We start from the raw sequence: 14,630 nt of genomic DNA, 5'->3' as shown, positions 1-14,630 counted from the left end.
GCGCTTGGCTGACGAAAACAGGATTTAGATGCAAATTCATTTTTATTTGCCCAATTGACAAATAGCCCCAGGGTAAACACATGACTGACATGTGTTAACTGATAAATATAAAACTGGATATATTAAGGAAGCAGCCCTAGCCCTAACCTTAAAAAGAAATTGATGAGGATTTCTATGCTCAGAGACAGAAATATGGATTTTTCTAAAGTAAGTCAAACTCACCTTGTGGCTCATAAAGTTTCTTGGAAAATGGGCCTCATCTATTTCTGCAACCTGAAATGAAAAAATTATCAAAAAGAATCAAATAAGTTTTGGTTCTGTGACAATGCTCTTAAAGCTGCCTTAAAGTTAATATTCCACCACCCAGACCCGAGCACGCCACTGCGGGGACGGCGGCGGGGCCTCCGCAGACTTCGGTCCCTATTGGAGGGACTCCAACCAGGACGACAAATTTCACCCACATGGGCATTTTTACATCTTAAAAGTGGCAGTTTGTATTTAACCAGCTCTCTCTGTGCAGGGGGGGGGGGGGTTTGCTGGAGCGGAGCAGCAGCTTCTCCGGTTGTACAATGGTGTCATTGTTGAGCTCACCGCCGCAGAAATGACCTGGGGATGATGGGTAACACTGGCCTGGAAGTGCCGGCCAAGCCGCCCATTTATTGGGCAAGAACGACTACCAGAGCATCGCCGATGGTGTTTTCATTCACCACGGGAAACGTGCACTGCCTCACACTGTGTGTGTGTGTGTGTGTGTGTGTGTGTGTGTGTGTGTGTGTGTGTGTTTGTGTGTTTGTGGTTTCACTGTGGTTTGACAAGTCACCTCCTATTCTGCAAATAGATCCTCTTCTTTAGTCATCTAAAGCTGGTCGGCTCTGAGTAGCGGACAAAACAAAACTCTCTGATGAATGCTTATAAATAACACCATAACAATCACCATACAGGCTGTTAAGGACACTTAGGGTCAACTTTGACCATTTTGATAATCAAGTAACACCACAAGTAAACTATTCTAAGCACTAGTAACTTCTGAGAGGCATTTTCTAACTATTTTTGGCATTTGATGGGCTAGACCTTGAATCCATGATTTAAAAACCCACAGAGTGATCGGTTGCAGCCGGTGGTGGGAGAAGTATTCAGATCCACTACGAAACGTAAACGTAAACACCACAGTGCAGTTGGTTGGGGTGAAGCTGATTTGAGGAACTTCGAGCGCTGTCGTGTAGGTGTAGTCGTAACCTGTAGCATTTGATCATATTTTACGAGCCGATCATGTTTTTCTAGGCAACATCTAGACCTGCAATGCAATGACGAGGAGCTGTGTCAGAGCCACGGATTTAGTCACCAGCACTTAGTCTCGCCCGAGCATCTCGGAGCGAGACAGCAAACCCTCTGCTCACGCCAGGTGTTTTCAGGGTGACTACTACGTCTAATCAGTGAAATCTGACACTTGTACAGTAACGTCTATTTACGTTTATTGATCCATTTACAGAATCACTGTATCATTTTATCAGCAAATAAATTGTGTAAAACGAAAATGACTGACTTGTTTCAAGAAGGGAACCTCTTTGTGATGTGCCGATTTTATCTCATTCTTATTTTATGAAACGCTCGAGAATGGAAACAAAATCCCCCCCCTCTCTTTTTTCATAGTGTAATGTTTGTAAGAATTTATGTTGTTTTCCGACAAATGTCCTTCAACCACCACCGCAGTGTTTTTTGGCATCTTATAGGTCCTTGTGTTCTGGGCACTTGTACATTCATGACACAAAGATACAAATATGATACCACTTATACTGTTACTTCCACTAGAAAACAATATTTTTTCTTTTGTTTTGTATTATGGGATTGTCTGCTCACTGTAATCAACACATCTCATACAAAAAGGTCAAATGTGTGTTGTATACTGTACAGAGTATAGTTGAAATTTAGTACTTTTTAGAGAGAAAATCAAAAAGAAATGTGATTGCTGTATTCTAAACAATAGTGTGTTCGTTTATTTTGATGTTTGTTTTTTATATTTGTATAAAAAAAACCTTTTTTTTTTAACCTCGTCCCAATTCCATATTAAAAGAATGTCCCATACAGCATTTGCCATAGAATACTGTAGAATACACCTAGTTAACATACTTTACCATCTTATAGCAACAGAAAGTGAAACAATATGGGATGTCACTGCAGATTAAATGTCACTCATTTTTTGACTCGGAGATCTCCCTGGAACCGTCTCACCAGTTTTAATGTTTTGCAGCTGTGAGTGGTGCCATCATTTCCCTTGTGCATTCTCCTGTTGGACACTAGGGTCAATCAGCAGCAGGTGCTTTCTTTTTTTTTTTTTTTTTTCACTCTGACCGACAGACTTTTTTCGCTGTACTTTATTTTGACACTCTTCCAGCGTGACCTACTGCGACAACCGCCTTAAAATCGGAAGGAACTGGGACGTAGCTCTTCTACCCTCACAGATTTCTGCCTTTCTTAGACGGAAGATCACGAGGCAGATGTGGAGGACGTGGTAAAGGCTCAAACCCAGGAAGTTACTTATATGGGTGGAAGGAGTCCCAAACCTATTTAAAGAGCATCTGTTGTGGCAGAGACTTGATGTTGGGGCTCTGTTGAACCCACTAAGAAACTGCATGAAATATTTGACTGTACAAGTAAGAACAGGGAATTTTAATTATAAAACAAATCACATTTATAAACATGGTTAAAACCTGAAAAATACATTTCTGTATGGACGAGATAAATCTTACTAAAAATAATGAATAAAATCATGTAGAGTATCTCCAAGCTAAAATTCCAACTAAGTGCTAATGCTTTTATTTTTCATTTTAGTTTCCTCAACACATTTTAATATATGCAATAAAAATGTTATTTTAAATTACAAGCACTTACATTGGTGATGCAGACAGTTTTGCCAAATGTGATGTTCACATTTTACTTACTAACGTACTTTATTGTTGAAAATAAGAAAAGATAGAACAACAACAGACGTGTCCTGTAGGAGTAAAATGTATGTACTTTTTATGTTGGGGAAACTAAAGGGAACGTCACTCCAACTCGAGGCTGCCACTAATCAGGTTTGGACCCAGGATATTTCCTGCTGCGAGGCAACAGCCGAAGATTTTAATAAAAACCAGAATGCAGCATTTGCAGAACGGAAACTAAACAAATCCCCGTAGAAAAACCCTTACACCCTTTATAGTTTTTTTCTTTTTTGGGTTGGTTAAAGAATTATTATGTACCCAAAACATTTTTTTTTTAATTCTATACATACTGCATTATATTCTGTGCTGTACAACCCACTACTTGGTCAGTTATCTCACACTTTATGCCACAGTTTAGATGTATTCCATCCAGGCAGTTGTCAGGATGTGAACTCTGTATAAACAGGCGCTTGGTGACAGGCAGGCTCCGCCGTGTGAATACCAAACAGGCTCACAGAGAAACTCCTCCTCCTGCCGCTCTCGGCTCCTCCTCCTGCCCGACTCTTCTGTCCAGAAACTGCAGGTTGATTGGAGTAGCGGGGCAAAGCAGGGTCCTGGTGATCGGCTTCACTGTGGTTCCAGCAGGATCCGGCCGCACCTCATAGTGCTTTATCAGCTTCAAAATAAGAGAGAGAGAACATTGTTCGAGTAAAAAATAAGTATAAATTAGTATTATTTATGTGAGCCACAAGAGTGCAGCACATTACAGTTAATGATTTGTGGTGTGTATGATCCCGATCTCAAGACTAACAAAAGAAGAGGAGTCAAACCTCTGTGCTCTGGCTGGAGAGTTACTAAGGGTTAATTCTGCTCTCTGAATGCAGATTTTTTTTTTTTTAAAAAAAAGTAATTTCCTTGGAGTGAAATAGAGGTGAGTGTTTAACTTTGTCAGTTCACGAGGATGTGCCCTGGTGGTCCGGGTGCTGCTGGAATTAAAAGTCACTGATGTGTAAAAAAAAAAAAAAAAAAAAGGTTAGAAAAGGTACAAACTCATGTTAAAACATCAAATGAAAATAAAATTAAAGTTGCTACAAACATAAAAATAATACTAATATGAGAAAGATCAAGAACAGTAAGAACAAAATATGATCTAAAACCTAGTTAGATTGAAATCAAGCTATGAGTACATTATCAAGTCTAATCAAATTTGAAAAAAGTCGACTTTTGTTTCCTGGTGGCAGAAAATGCCGACTCTTTACCCTACTGACACTTAATGAAACCGGTCTGACACTGAACGACTATAAAGTTTGGAGGGAAAAAGAAACTATGGTTGCCTTCTGTTGTATTTTGACAGCGCATGTGTTGGATTTTTTTTGATCAGCATTGATTGGAAAAACTGGATTTTTATAGGTGGAAAAAACCTTCGAAGTGAAACCATTCACATAGTTCAACTGATATGCAACTGATTTCTGAAGGAAAAAACTGATGAGTATGTCTCTGGTACTGACATTAATACCACTTGCAGTACCCTTAATACCCTTAATACCCTTAATACCCACTCCTACAGGGGGTGGAGGCTGGTGGAGATATACCTGTTAACAGTTTGTCAGCTTGATGATCAGTTTGTAGTCCACAACCAATAAAAATACGTACACCTCTGATTTATTGTTGCCTTATAAAATTGTTAATGTTTACGTGTAAACAAAAAGTTGCCCATTTACACATCCAGCAGACACAGAGCAACATTAGCATTAAACGTTCTTACCCTGGACAGGAGAAGATACATCTCAAGTTCGGCCACCCGTCGGCCCAGACACGCCCGGATCCCAAAACCGAACGGGACGGACCCGAACGGGTGCTGCTTGGACTTCTCCTCCTCTCCACGGAGCCATCGGCGTGGCAGGAAGGTGTGGGGCTCAGGGAAGATATTCTCGTCATAGGACACAGCATAGTGGCACAGGTGGAACAGCGTCTGTGAGAGGAGAGATCCCTGTTAAACTGTATCCATTAGATACTGTATGCAGAATGCACACGGGACCTGAACACATGCTGTACGACACAATCAACACACGTTAGGTGTGGCTGCTGGGCTCGATTTTTTTTTCTGATTATTAGGTTTGGATGATTGAAGTATCCGGAGTTTACATAAAAAATTTCAGAAATTAGACGTCCACCTGTTGTTCAAGCTTGGGGGTGGGGGTGTATATGATACACAGCCGATCTCAATAAAAATGACAGACAAGGCAAGTTTATTTGTTTAGCACATTTCATTTCACACAAAAAAGGCAAACCGAAGTGCTCTACATGAGGCATTAAAATATTAAAGAAGAAAGAAAAGCCGCACAAAGCATTCAAATACAAAGTAAAAGATGAGAACGCTTTTAGAGGGAAACCGAAAAGTTATGATCAGAGACGGAAATACAGGATAGGTAAAGACGTAAGGGCAAGATGGTTCATGATGAGGATTTAAGGTTCAAAGGCAAAGTTTTTCAACCCGGAATGAAAGGTTGTTACAACACCACGTGATCATGTCCATGAAACAACAGTAACGGGCCATGGTTACGGGAGGGAGCAACTCTAATTCTCTCCTTTTCACTCAGCAGACTGAGCACCTGTCTTCCTGCTTCGGTGAGACACATAGACACTGGACTGAACACCCGCCCCGGTACTTTACTTCGCGCCTATAAACAGATTTTAACAGTTCGCCTCTCATTCAACCATTCAAACACGCATACACACAGGCACGCCTGAATCACTGGGAGCGATTTCGGTTCCACCAGCCGAGCCACCGCCCCACACGACATGGTTTAAAAACTGTTTTCCTTAACATACTGTTTTCGCACCTTTGTACTAACGAGGCCTCTGCCAGTCAACCTGCCCCTTCGCAGCTCCCAATTAAATTTCACAAAGAAAAAGCAAAAGTGATATCTTAACATTTAATACGGTTTTGGTTGCCTGAGATGTGCCTGGAGCTGTCTCACCACCATCTGCCACGTGTTTTCATTGCAAAGAGCAGCTCCTCTACTTCCTTTCTGCGTGGCATTAGCGGGACTTTAGGCTAAAATTATACATCTCAAATGACATTAAAACAATTTCCTTTAAAATATACTTCCTTTTTTATAACTACACCTTTCATCAAATATTTTTTTCGGGCCTAAAATATAGTTTTTATTCATTTTATTTCTTGGTGGGTTTTTATCGGAAACAAGCCCACAAACACTTTTGTCTCATTCACCAACACAACAGCTTAGGATGTGGTCCAAGAAGCCACATGGGAGATGCGTGCCTGACACATCGTCTCACCTGCTTCGGGAAGAGGTGATCTCCCACCACAATCTCATTTTCAACGCTGACCCGGGCGTTCCCTGGTACCACTGGATACAGCCTGGTTGGCCACAGAACAGAGTGGGAGTCAGTACAGGTTTCATCTGTTCCTTTGCAACTCAAGGACATGGGTTACCGTTCGGCCCGCAAGCTGAGTTTTGTTGACGTATGAGTAGTTTTATTGTCTAGCTTGTCTCTGTTTGCGGAACATTTGATCGAACGTGATCACAAAGAGTAGAAACCACTGGTAAGTGTCCTTGCACAGCTGACAGAAACGCGCTTCAGGTGAGCAGTATATACGCTGCTGAGCAAAGCCAAAGAAGACGCATATCATGTGTAGCACGCATATGCATATGAAGTGATTTCAAACGGCACAGTTAGCAGCACAGAAACCATGAAACTGTAACAGCAAACTAATTCTTAAAGGACTAGGATGACATTTTGGGAGATGTGCTTCGACGCACGGTCTTGGAGAGAGTTAGAAGAGAAGTGAGGCGGAGTCTCCGCTCGACTCCAAGAAGTCACTGGTCCCCAGCCAAGAAATAGTCCGGCACATACCTACATGCAAACCATTTTTAGTAGGAGAGTCGTCGACCTTGAAATTGAATGATAGAAATCTTTAAGCTACACGATCATATGACATATAAACTCATGTTGATCCAAGTGTAGATTTCCATGTTTCTATTTGTCTAGTATTGAGCTGGAGCAGTTTGTCTATTAATTGATTAGTAGACCTGCAGAAAGCTAATTGTCAGCTATTCTGATAATGGATAAATTGTTTATACCAGTTTTCAAGAAAAAACATTGGCTGGTTCCAGCTCCTCGAATGTGCGGGTTGGACGCTCGCCTTTTTCACGCGTGACAGTGAACTGAATACGTTTGGGTTTTTCGCACTGATGGTCATGTAAGCAACACATTTGAATGCGTCAACCTCGGGATCTGGGAAATCTTATGTGACGTTTGTGACTATTAATTGACATTTCGATCAATCAGGAAAACAATCAGCACATTTATCGACAATGAAAAAAGTTAGTTGTTAGTTGCAGCCCTAGTCTAGTTATCAGATAGATCTTAACATTTCTGATCTCAGGTGATATGTCCTTTCAGCCTGAGCAAACATACTTTTAACAACCAAGCAAACCATTGGATGTCATATTGATAAGAGTTTTCAACAAAAATGGAATAATCTCTTTTACCGTAGCGTCTCTCTGATGACGGCCTTCAGGTACGGCATCTGAGCAAAGTCATTGCTGGTTGGTGTCTTGTCTCCAGGGCAAACACTTATCACTTCCTGGTATAACTGTTCTTGGATCTGTGGCTCTTTCGCCAAGTGGTACAAAGACCACGAGATAGTGTTGGATGTCTGCAACAGAGAGGAACACACACTGTTATCTTGTGCTGTTTGATGTAATGTTCCAGTGTGTCCCATCTCAGTGAGATCTTCAGGGGTCAAAAGGTGTCAGGTTAAAACTGGGCTAAAATTGGCTGAAAAGTGTTGTCAAGTTTGGTGTTTGACTTCTAGGCTACATAAAACTGCGTTATCACCATTTCAAAGGCTATATTTCAATTTGAAGCAGGTCTAAACGAACCCAAGCCAAAACCTCGACAAAACCTACGAAAAAATGGAGCACTGTTAATCCCACCCTTCCACAGAGTGCACACACACACACACACACACACACACACTGCATCTACTCACCGTGTCGACTCCTGCTAGCAGGAGTTCGGTGACGCTTCCCAGAATCTCAGTGACCGTCATCTGTTCACTGAGCAGCAGGTGTGTGAGGTACGCGCCCTCCACGTTGTGGTCCAGGTTCACCTTCTCTTGGATCTCCTCTATTTTTTTCTGCACCAACACTTCAGCTATAGGACACGAGGGGAAAAATCATCTCTTTCATTTCTCTCGGTAGAACCACCAGTAAGTGGAGACAGCCGCGACACGGTTGCCCACTAGATGGTGAAGGACAGACACACTGTCAAGGAATTTTGTTCAGACACTGACATGGAGGAAGAGCAGCAGGACCTGTGAGATGGACTTTGTCCTTTGAGGGAGTCACCAGAGTTTAGTGCCCTTGAAATTATTTGATAATGCAGCCTGAAAAATGTCCATGAGGCCTGAACTCTAGTATCCCTTTTGTGACGACAATCAATAATGGGGAATGGCAGAGAAAAGCACTGCTGAGGGACCCACACACTACCAGGGCTAGAGCCAAAGTGAACTGAGCAACTGAGCACCTCACGGGGGGCCCCCCTGCAACCAGGTCCAAAATGACAGGGTGCTTCTTGGAACCGAGGCTGCAGTTCGAATGGTTTTTAAAAGGGGTTTTCATGAGACTGATGGATTAAACGTGTATTAATCAACAGAGAAGCATGCAATACTTGAAAATCCATGAAAGCACCAAAATTTAAGTTTCTTAATAAGGTTTTCACCCCAAGTGACGACATGTGATGTTAAGTAACTAATATTAGAAGTTTAGTACCTCATATCATTTTTTTTTGTACATTTGACAGTCATAGAATAGAATTAAAGCTTTATCAACAGTCCAACGCAGCACAATTGCTTCCAAAGATCTGTATCACAAGGCAACTTCAGTACTAACAGGACTGAGTGTTCAACCTCAGAACCATTTGATCACCCGCTATCGAAAACTTGAAAGTGCTGAAAGTTGGAACTAAAGGTTCAGTGTTTTAATCTTGTCTTAAATGTTGTTGTAAAAAATCTTTGCATAAGCAAACCCTGATGCATTTGAAAAAAAATGTGTGAGAAAAAAACATGTGAAAACAAAATTAGACCATATAAAAGTGAAAATCCGGGTTCAGGGTTAAATTATTGAACTGAAAACGTAATCCTTTACTGAAAGCTACGAGCATCACTTGCTAAATATTAAATAGCAACTGGACTGAAAAAATGTGCACTTTGATTTGTGCTCACCGACTTTGAAGAGATGATCCCAGACTGCCACAAACTGTTTCCAGAAAGGCAAGTAAGGCCAGGTGGACTTGGGGAAGAGGACGATGATTTGGGAGAGCTGAAACATTTTGCCCACGGAGTTGATGAACTCTTGGGTTTCCTCGGGCACCACCTCGTTCATGCAGCCCATGCGCGTCTCAAACAACACTGAACAGATGCCTGCATTTAGAAATGAAACGAGTAGAAAAAGGTTGCACCGTGAATATTTGGCTTCTGTAACCATCCTAGGACAGAACAGGTTATTTTAATAGAATATGCACTGGTCTGAGATTTTTCTCCATTCCAGAGCACATACACTATGGCCAAAAGTATATGGACACCTAAAAATTACACCTAGAAATGATTGCTGAACAAGCCATTGCAGAACCAAATAAGCGTTTTTGCAATCTGGTTTGGACATAAAGAAACAACATCACATATTTGGTAATGAAAATAAAGTGTGCTGGTAGTTGGATTTTATTACCTCAGGCTGTTCCCTTTTGACAGTGTTTAAACTAAGCTGACTAATTTCCACAGAAGTGAACTGAAGAGGCGTTTCATCCAAGAGGCTTTCTCAGTTGTCAGCAAGGAAGCAAATGAGCGTATCGACCAAAATACCCACATGCTCTTGTTATTTTAACTGCGGCTGAAGGGGGCTTCAGACATGCATAAGAAATACATGGTAAGTGCACTGCAAGCTTAAAAATGCCTCTGGTTAAAGGTCATATAATATACCTAAACCTCCCTGTGTGATCATAGCAGGTACCAGGATCAAACCCACAGTTTATCTCGCAGTATCTAATCAGCCGTCAAGGCCAAAAGACTCAGCAACTGTGTCAAAGTCAAAACCCTGAAAGTTGTTGCATTCCAGATAGCTGAATTGGTGCTCCACTCACATAAAGCGGTCCAAAGTGCTGTCGCAAACATTACAAAACGAAACAAATCTGCGGCAGACTTACAGCCGTAAGTTCTCCACTGATCTCGAAGCGCAGCGCGAAGTAGCAAGATGACGAAAGGCGGACAGCTGCCAAGGCCTTCAGGAGCGAAACAGTCAAGGACAACGGCAGCAAGGCCGGTGGCACTTACCGGGGCGCGATGCGACAGTTAATATGTCATAAAAAGTTTAAAGCCGATTCAAAGTGTCAATCAGAGTCCACAAAAACACAGAAGTGGATTGAGCTGACGCATAGTTGTGTGCAGCTTAATTTGAAAAGATAATGGTAAAATAATGGTAATAACATTCCCGACTGTAACTGGATTATCTCAAGTTGTACCTGTCACTCATGTGAAATGCTTTGCTTTTAGTCTTTTGTCTTTTTGTGCCCAGTGTTTTTTGACTTTTTGAAGAAGAAACCATTGACAGAAATCTCCTGGTTGAGCTTAGGGTTGAAGGAAAGAAAATCGCTGCAGAAAATCTTGTTCTTGTCACATTTTCCATTCAACTTCTGTTGAATTATAACAGCGTGCAGGCTTTTTAAGCCAGCAACTACTAAGTGACATGCATCTTTCTCCTTGTTACCTCTATACAGTATTAATAATCAAGATGTTTTCAAGTATCTACAATAGATGAGTTTCCACGGCTGATTAAAAGGAAAACATTTCATTTGTTTGTCCACTGCCCACCTTCAAAAGCAAATTTGTAGAGTTCTCCCGTCAGGTCATTGACCATAACTCCCTGGCCGCTGGTTTCCCTCAGCCAGGCCACTCTGTGTATGAAGTCCGTCACAACCTCGTTGATAGTGCTAACGTAGGAGGAGACGTGTTTGGGCTTCAACATTCGAGGGTTCAAGATGCTGCGGATGCGCTGCCACTTGGCCCCCATCCTAAAAAAAAAAAAAGAAAAAGAGGATTAGTAGGAGGAAATGAGTTTCCAGATGGAACAAAACAAAGTTGTTTACAACCCACAGTAGTTGAACTGAAGAAATCCCTTTAAATGCTCCAAGATAAGAGTGGAAAGACAGACCTGCATCAGACCACTTCATCGGAAACCTCCAATCACTGAAATTATGTCAATTTTCTGTGCACATTTTTTAAATTGGACATTTGGGACTCTTGTTTACATGCCTATTTTACTTATTTTCCTTAAAAGACAGACAAGTAAAATTATACATTTTTCTTTCCTGTCAACAAATCAAATGAAAAGAACAAATCCAACGCTCAACTGATCCGACTAACTAGAAATATCGTTGTATCCAAAGCCCGATACATCTTCTTCCTCTCTGCAGTAGACCTCAAAAACTAAAAATACATGACTGAGCCGGACTGTTGCATCGGGTTACATGTGCCATCAGTATCACAAACACACACACACACACACACACACACACACACACACACACACACACACTGTAGTTTTTCAGTTAATCATTCATGTGCCATCCTGCTGCCTCATATTCCGCTTCTCTTCCTTTTTGCCCCAGAAGCAGTTTTTGATTTGTAAAATGAACATTTTAAAAAAACACCTGAATTACTCAGGGCATTTTACTGATCAAATGCCTCGAGTGTGACTCCGACAGTGCAGGCCTGGCAAATACTTCAGCAGCTCCGCAGTGTCGAAACACAGACTATCAATGTCGAGCGCTGCCACAACAAGTCTGACAGGACTGTCTGAATACCAGTGAGGGGAAGGAAAAAAAAACAAAAAAGGTGTTCCTTGTGGCTGTTTGGGTCTGACTGGAGCGAATGGTACATGGGAGGGAGAAAAGTTCCCCGCCTCTGCAGCTGCCTGCTGCGGCTGTTTTGTTTTGTAAAAACAAAACAAAACAATGAGCCGAAAGACACCGATTGGCTCAGTAGAGCTGAGGGGAACGGCAGAGTTGTGTCATCATTTTTTTTCTGTGGATTCATAATTAGAAGCAAGAACACTTGTCTTCCCTGGCTTCTCATCCCCTCCGGCCTGAGAGGGAGAAAATAAAAGCCGGAGGAGGTTTGACTCACTCTGTCAAGGGTCCGTGGGCCTGGTTCCTGAGCTCTCTGTAGCTCCTCCAGTGGGGCATGTCAGTCCGGACGGGGTGTCTCCCCTCCTGCCTCAAAACCTGCTCTATCAGCTCAGCGCTGGCCACGTTCACCACGACCAGAGGGCCGTACTGCGACTTCCACAGAGGACCGTAGATCTTGCTGTGCTCGATCTTTGAGCAAATAATATGAGTTAATAGATTGTATTGGTTTTTTTTTTTTGGTTATTAGATGTTCAATGTGCTAAAGAGGTGAAAAATGAATAGAGGGATATCAAATGCTGCCTCCTTTCCCTTCGAAGCTCTTGCTGACAGGTTCGCATGCGCACCTGTGTTTAAGAAATGTAAGTCATTGTTACTGGTGAATTATTCGCCAGTAACACCAGTAGGTTTTTTGGCCGCTTTGTGCACTTCAAATCCAGCTGGTAAACAGTCTTTACATTGTCCACGCAGACGGTTCTAGTTTGGTCCGCCCAAAATTTCGAGACACCTGCCTCCAACCCATCACAATGCAGAGGAAAATTTGGAATTTTGGAAAGACAGTTTGTGCTGCCCACAGTTATTGGAAACACCGACAGGTTTCAGTGCTGAGTAAGTACACTGAGAGGACGCTGCCACGGGTGACATTCAGGTCATCTCAGGTACAGAATCAAACCCCATCAACACTCTCTGCACGGACAGACAGCCCCTTACAGATGGTAAGCGAGAGAAACACGCGGCTCTCGGGCTGGAGCCGGTCCCCAGGTGGAACTGGGGATGAGGAGGGGTCCGTAGCCCTCCTCAGGGGCGGTAAACCCTCGCCAGTCCGTCACCACCTGGATGCCAGCAACCACCCCCGCGCAATTGATAAGTCGTCAAGTCAAGTCACGTCTGCGCATTTCAGTCGCCAGCCAACAGAGAATGACTCATTTCTTTGGCCTCCTGTTCACACTTACTTGCATTTGTTGCGTCTTTTGGAAATACCCCTTTACAAAAAGCCAGTATAAGGATGTCATGAAGTTCGGGCCGCCTAAGTCGTCCAGCGTCTTCATTTTGCTGCTGGCTCCCATCACGGTGGTGGAGCCGGAGCTGGAGGTGGATGCGTCGCGGCGGCGGATGTCCCCGTGACCGAGTGGATCCGGGACCGCCGTCGCCCCCCGAGGCGCCTTGGGCGGCTGTCGGTCCGCCCGCAGCCCGACGCTCAGCAGAGATTTCCTCAGCATTTTAACCGCAGAAAGCATCTATACTCTAGGGTGTCCGGGGGTCCGAGCAGACGTGGCTGCACCAGTCCGCGCTGTTCATGTGCAGGCTGTGCAAAAGATGGCTCCGTATTTGGAGTGAAGCGGCGCAGCAGAGCCAGCCTCCCAGCCAACTGGACTTTGATTCTGTACTTTCAAGGGCGTGGGTTTGAATTTCGTCTTTGACAGAGATATCCTGTTGTCGTGCGCACCCGCCATTCGTGCGTGGACGCACCTAAGCAAACGACGGACTTACTTACTAGAAATGAACACGTTTGCAGGTACAACTTTGCCTGAAACTGGACTTCTTATCCGCCCGTGTCCGTTAAGTTATCATTTTCGCCTCACAAGTCAGCTCAACCACTGCAACTTAAATATTATATCGGCTGATGTAAAAAAAAATATATATATTTTTTTCCCCCGGTGAATGCGTTTTCAATTCGGTGACTTTTGAAGCCTTTAAACTGTAAACATCCCGCTTCTGCTGCTCAACGGAGCCCAACGCACTTTGAAGTCGAGGGGGGGGGGGGGGCTGCCAGATCACAGTCGAGTATCCCCAGTAATTTATTCACAAACTCAAAGGGAGCAGTCGGTCATGCGCCTTAGCGAGTCAAGGGGAATAACCACAATTCGGACAAAGCCGATTACTAAAATATAACACTGTTATTTCCAATAGTATTCGATTAAATTCAACTTTTGCCACACTTTGACTTCAGGAGTTGAATTTAAAGGGTAGCTTTAGTCCAGTTGTGTGGAATTTGAAGATGTCTGACTTTATCGGTAGGAGGTGAAAGGATTTTTTTTTTTTTTTTTTTTTTTTTGGTGCTCCTCAAAGCTCCTGAAAATTTAAGTTGTACAAACAACAAATTCAAAATAAAGTCTTAATAAAAGGTGGACTTTTTAACTTTTTCTAGAGCTTTTAACCACCTCTCAAGCCCGCAGAATTTGTTCTGTGACTAAGTGAATTGTAACTGAGCAACCGTCATCCACTGAGGCAGACCGTGCGATGCAACTGAAAGCTCCAGAAAAAGCTAGTAAGAGGCCCTTGAATTAATTTTTTTTTTTTTTGGTCATACTACTAGACCTATTATCAGGGTTAAAAAATGAACTTTTAAAAACAATTAAAATAACTTTACAGAAACAGTGTCGCTGGTGAATCCACAGACTTCGCTGTGAACCGCTTTAACGGGCTCTATTTCTTTAGTAAAAAGTAGCTCCAGTAAAAACTATTCACATTGAGGCCTGTGGATTCATTATCGAGAGC

The 14,630-nt window shown here is 42.7% G+C and overlaps 1 protein-coding gene across 1 annotated transcript; it reads right to left on the bottom strand.

The window, feature by feature from the left end:
- Positions 1–2,878: 2,878 nt before the first annotated feature.
- Positions 2,879–13,798, bottom strand: si:dkey-91i10.3 (cytochrome P450). The gene is made up of 9 exons (XM_040148247.1): positions 13,085–13,798; positions 12,133–12,323; positions 10,819–11,018; positions 9,178–9,375; positions 7,945–8,108; positions 7,442–7,608; positions 6,225–6,306; positions 4,687–4,893; positions 2,879–3,597 (listed from the first exon to the last, which is right to left on the bottom strand). The coding sequence occupies exons 1-9, from the start codon at positions 13,367–13,369 to the stop codon at positions 3,433–3,435; spliced, it is 1,659 nt and encodes a 552-aa protein (XP_040004181.1). The 5' UTR covers positions 13,370–13,798; the 3' UTR covers positions 2,879–3,432.
- Between the last annotated feature and the right edge of the window lie 832 nt (positions 13,799–14,630).

Source organism: Xiphias gladius, chromosome 16, assembly GCF_016859285.1.
Source record: "Xiphias gladius isolate SHS-SW01 ecotype Sanya breed wild chromosome 16, ASM1685928v1, whole genome shotgun sequence".
Taxonomy (NCBI): domain Eukaryota; kingdom Metazoa; phylum Chordata; class Actinopteri; order Istiophoriformes; family Xiphiidae; genus Xiphias; species Xiphias gladius.
Note: the sequence above shows the minus strand (reverse complement) of the source record. Positions and strands in the feature narration are given on the sequence as shown.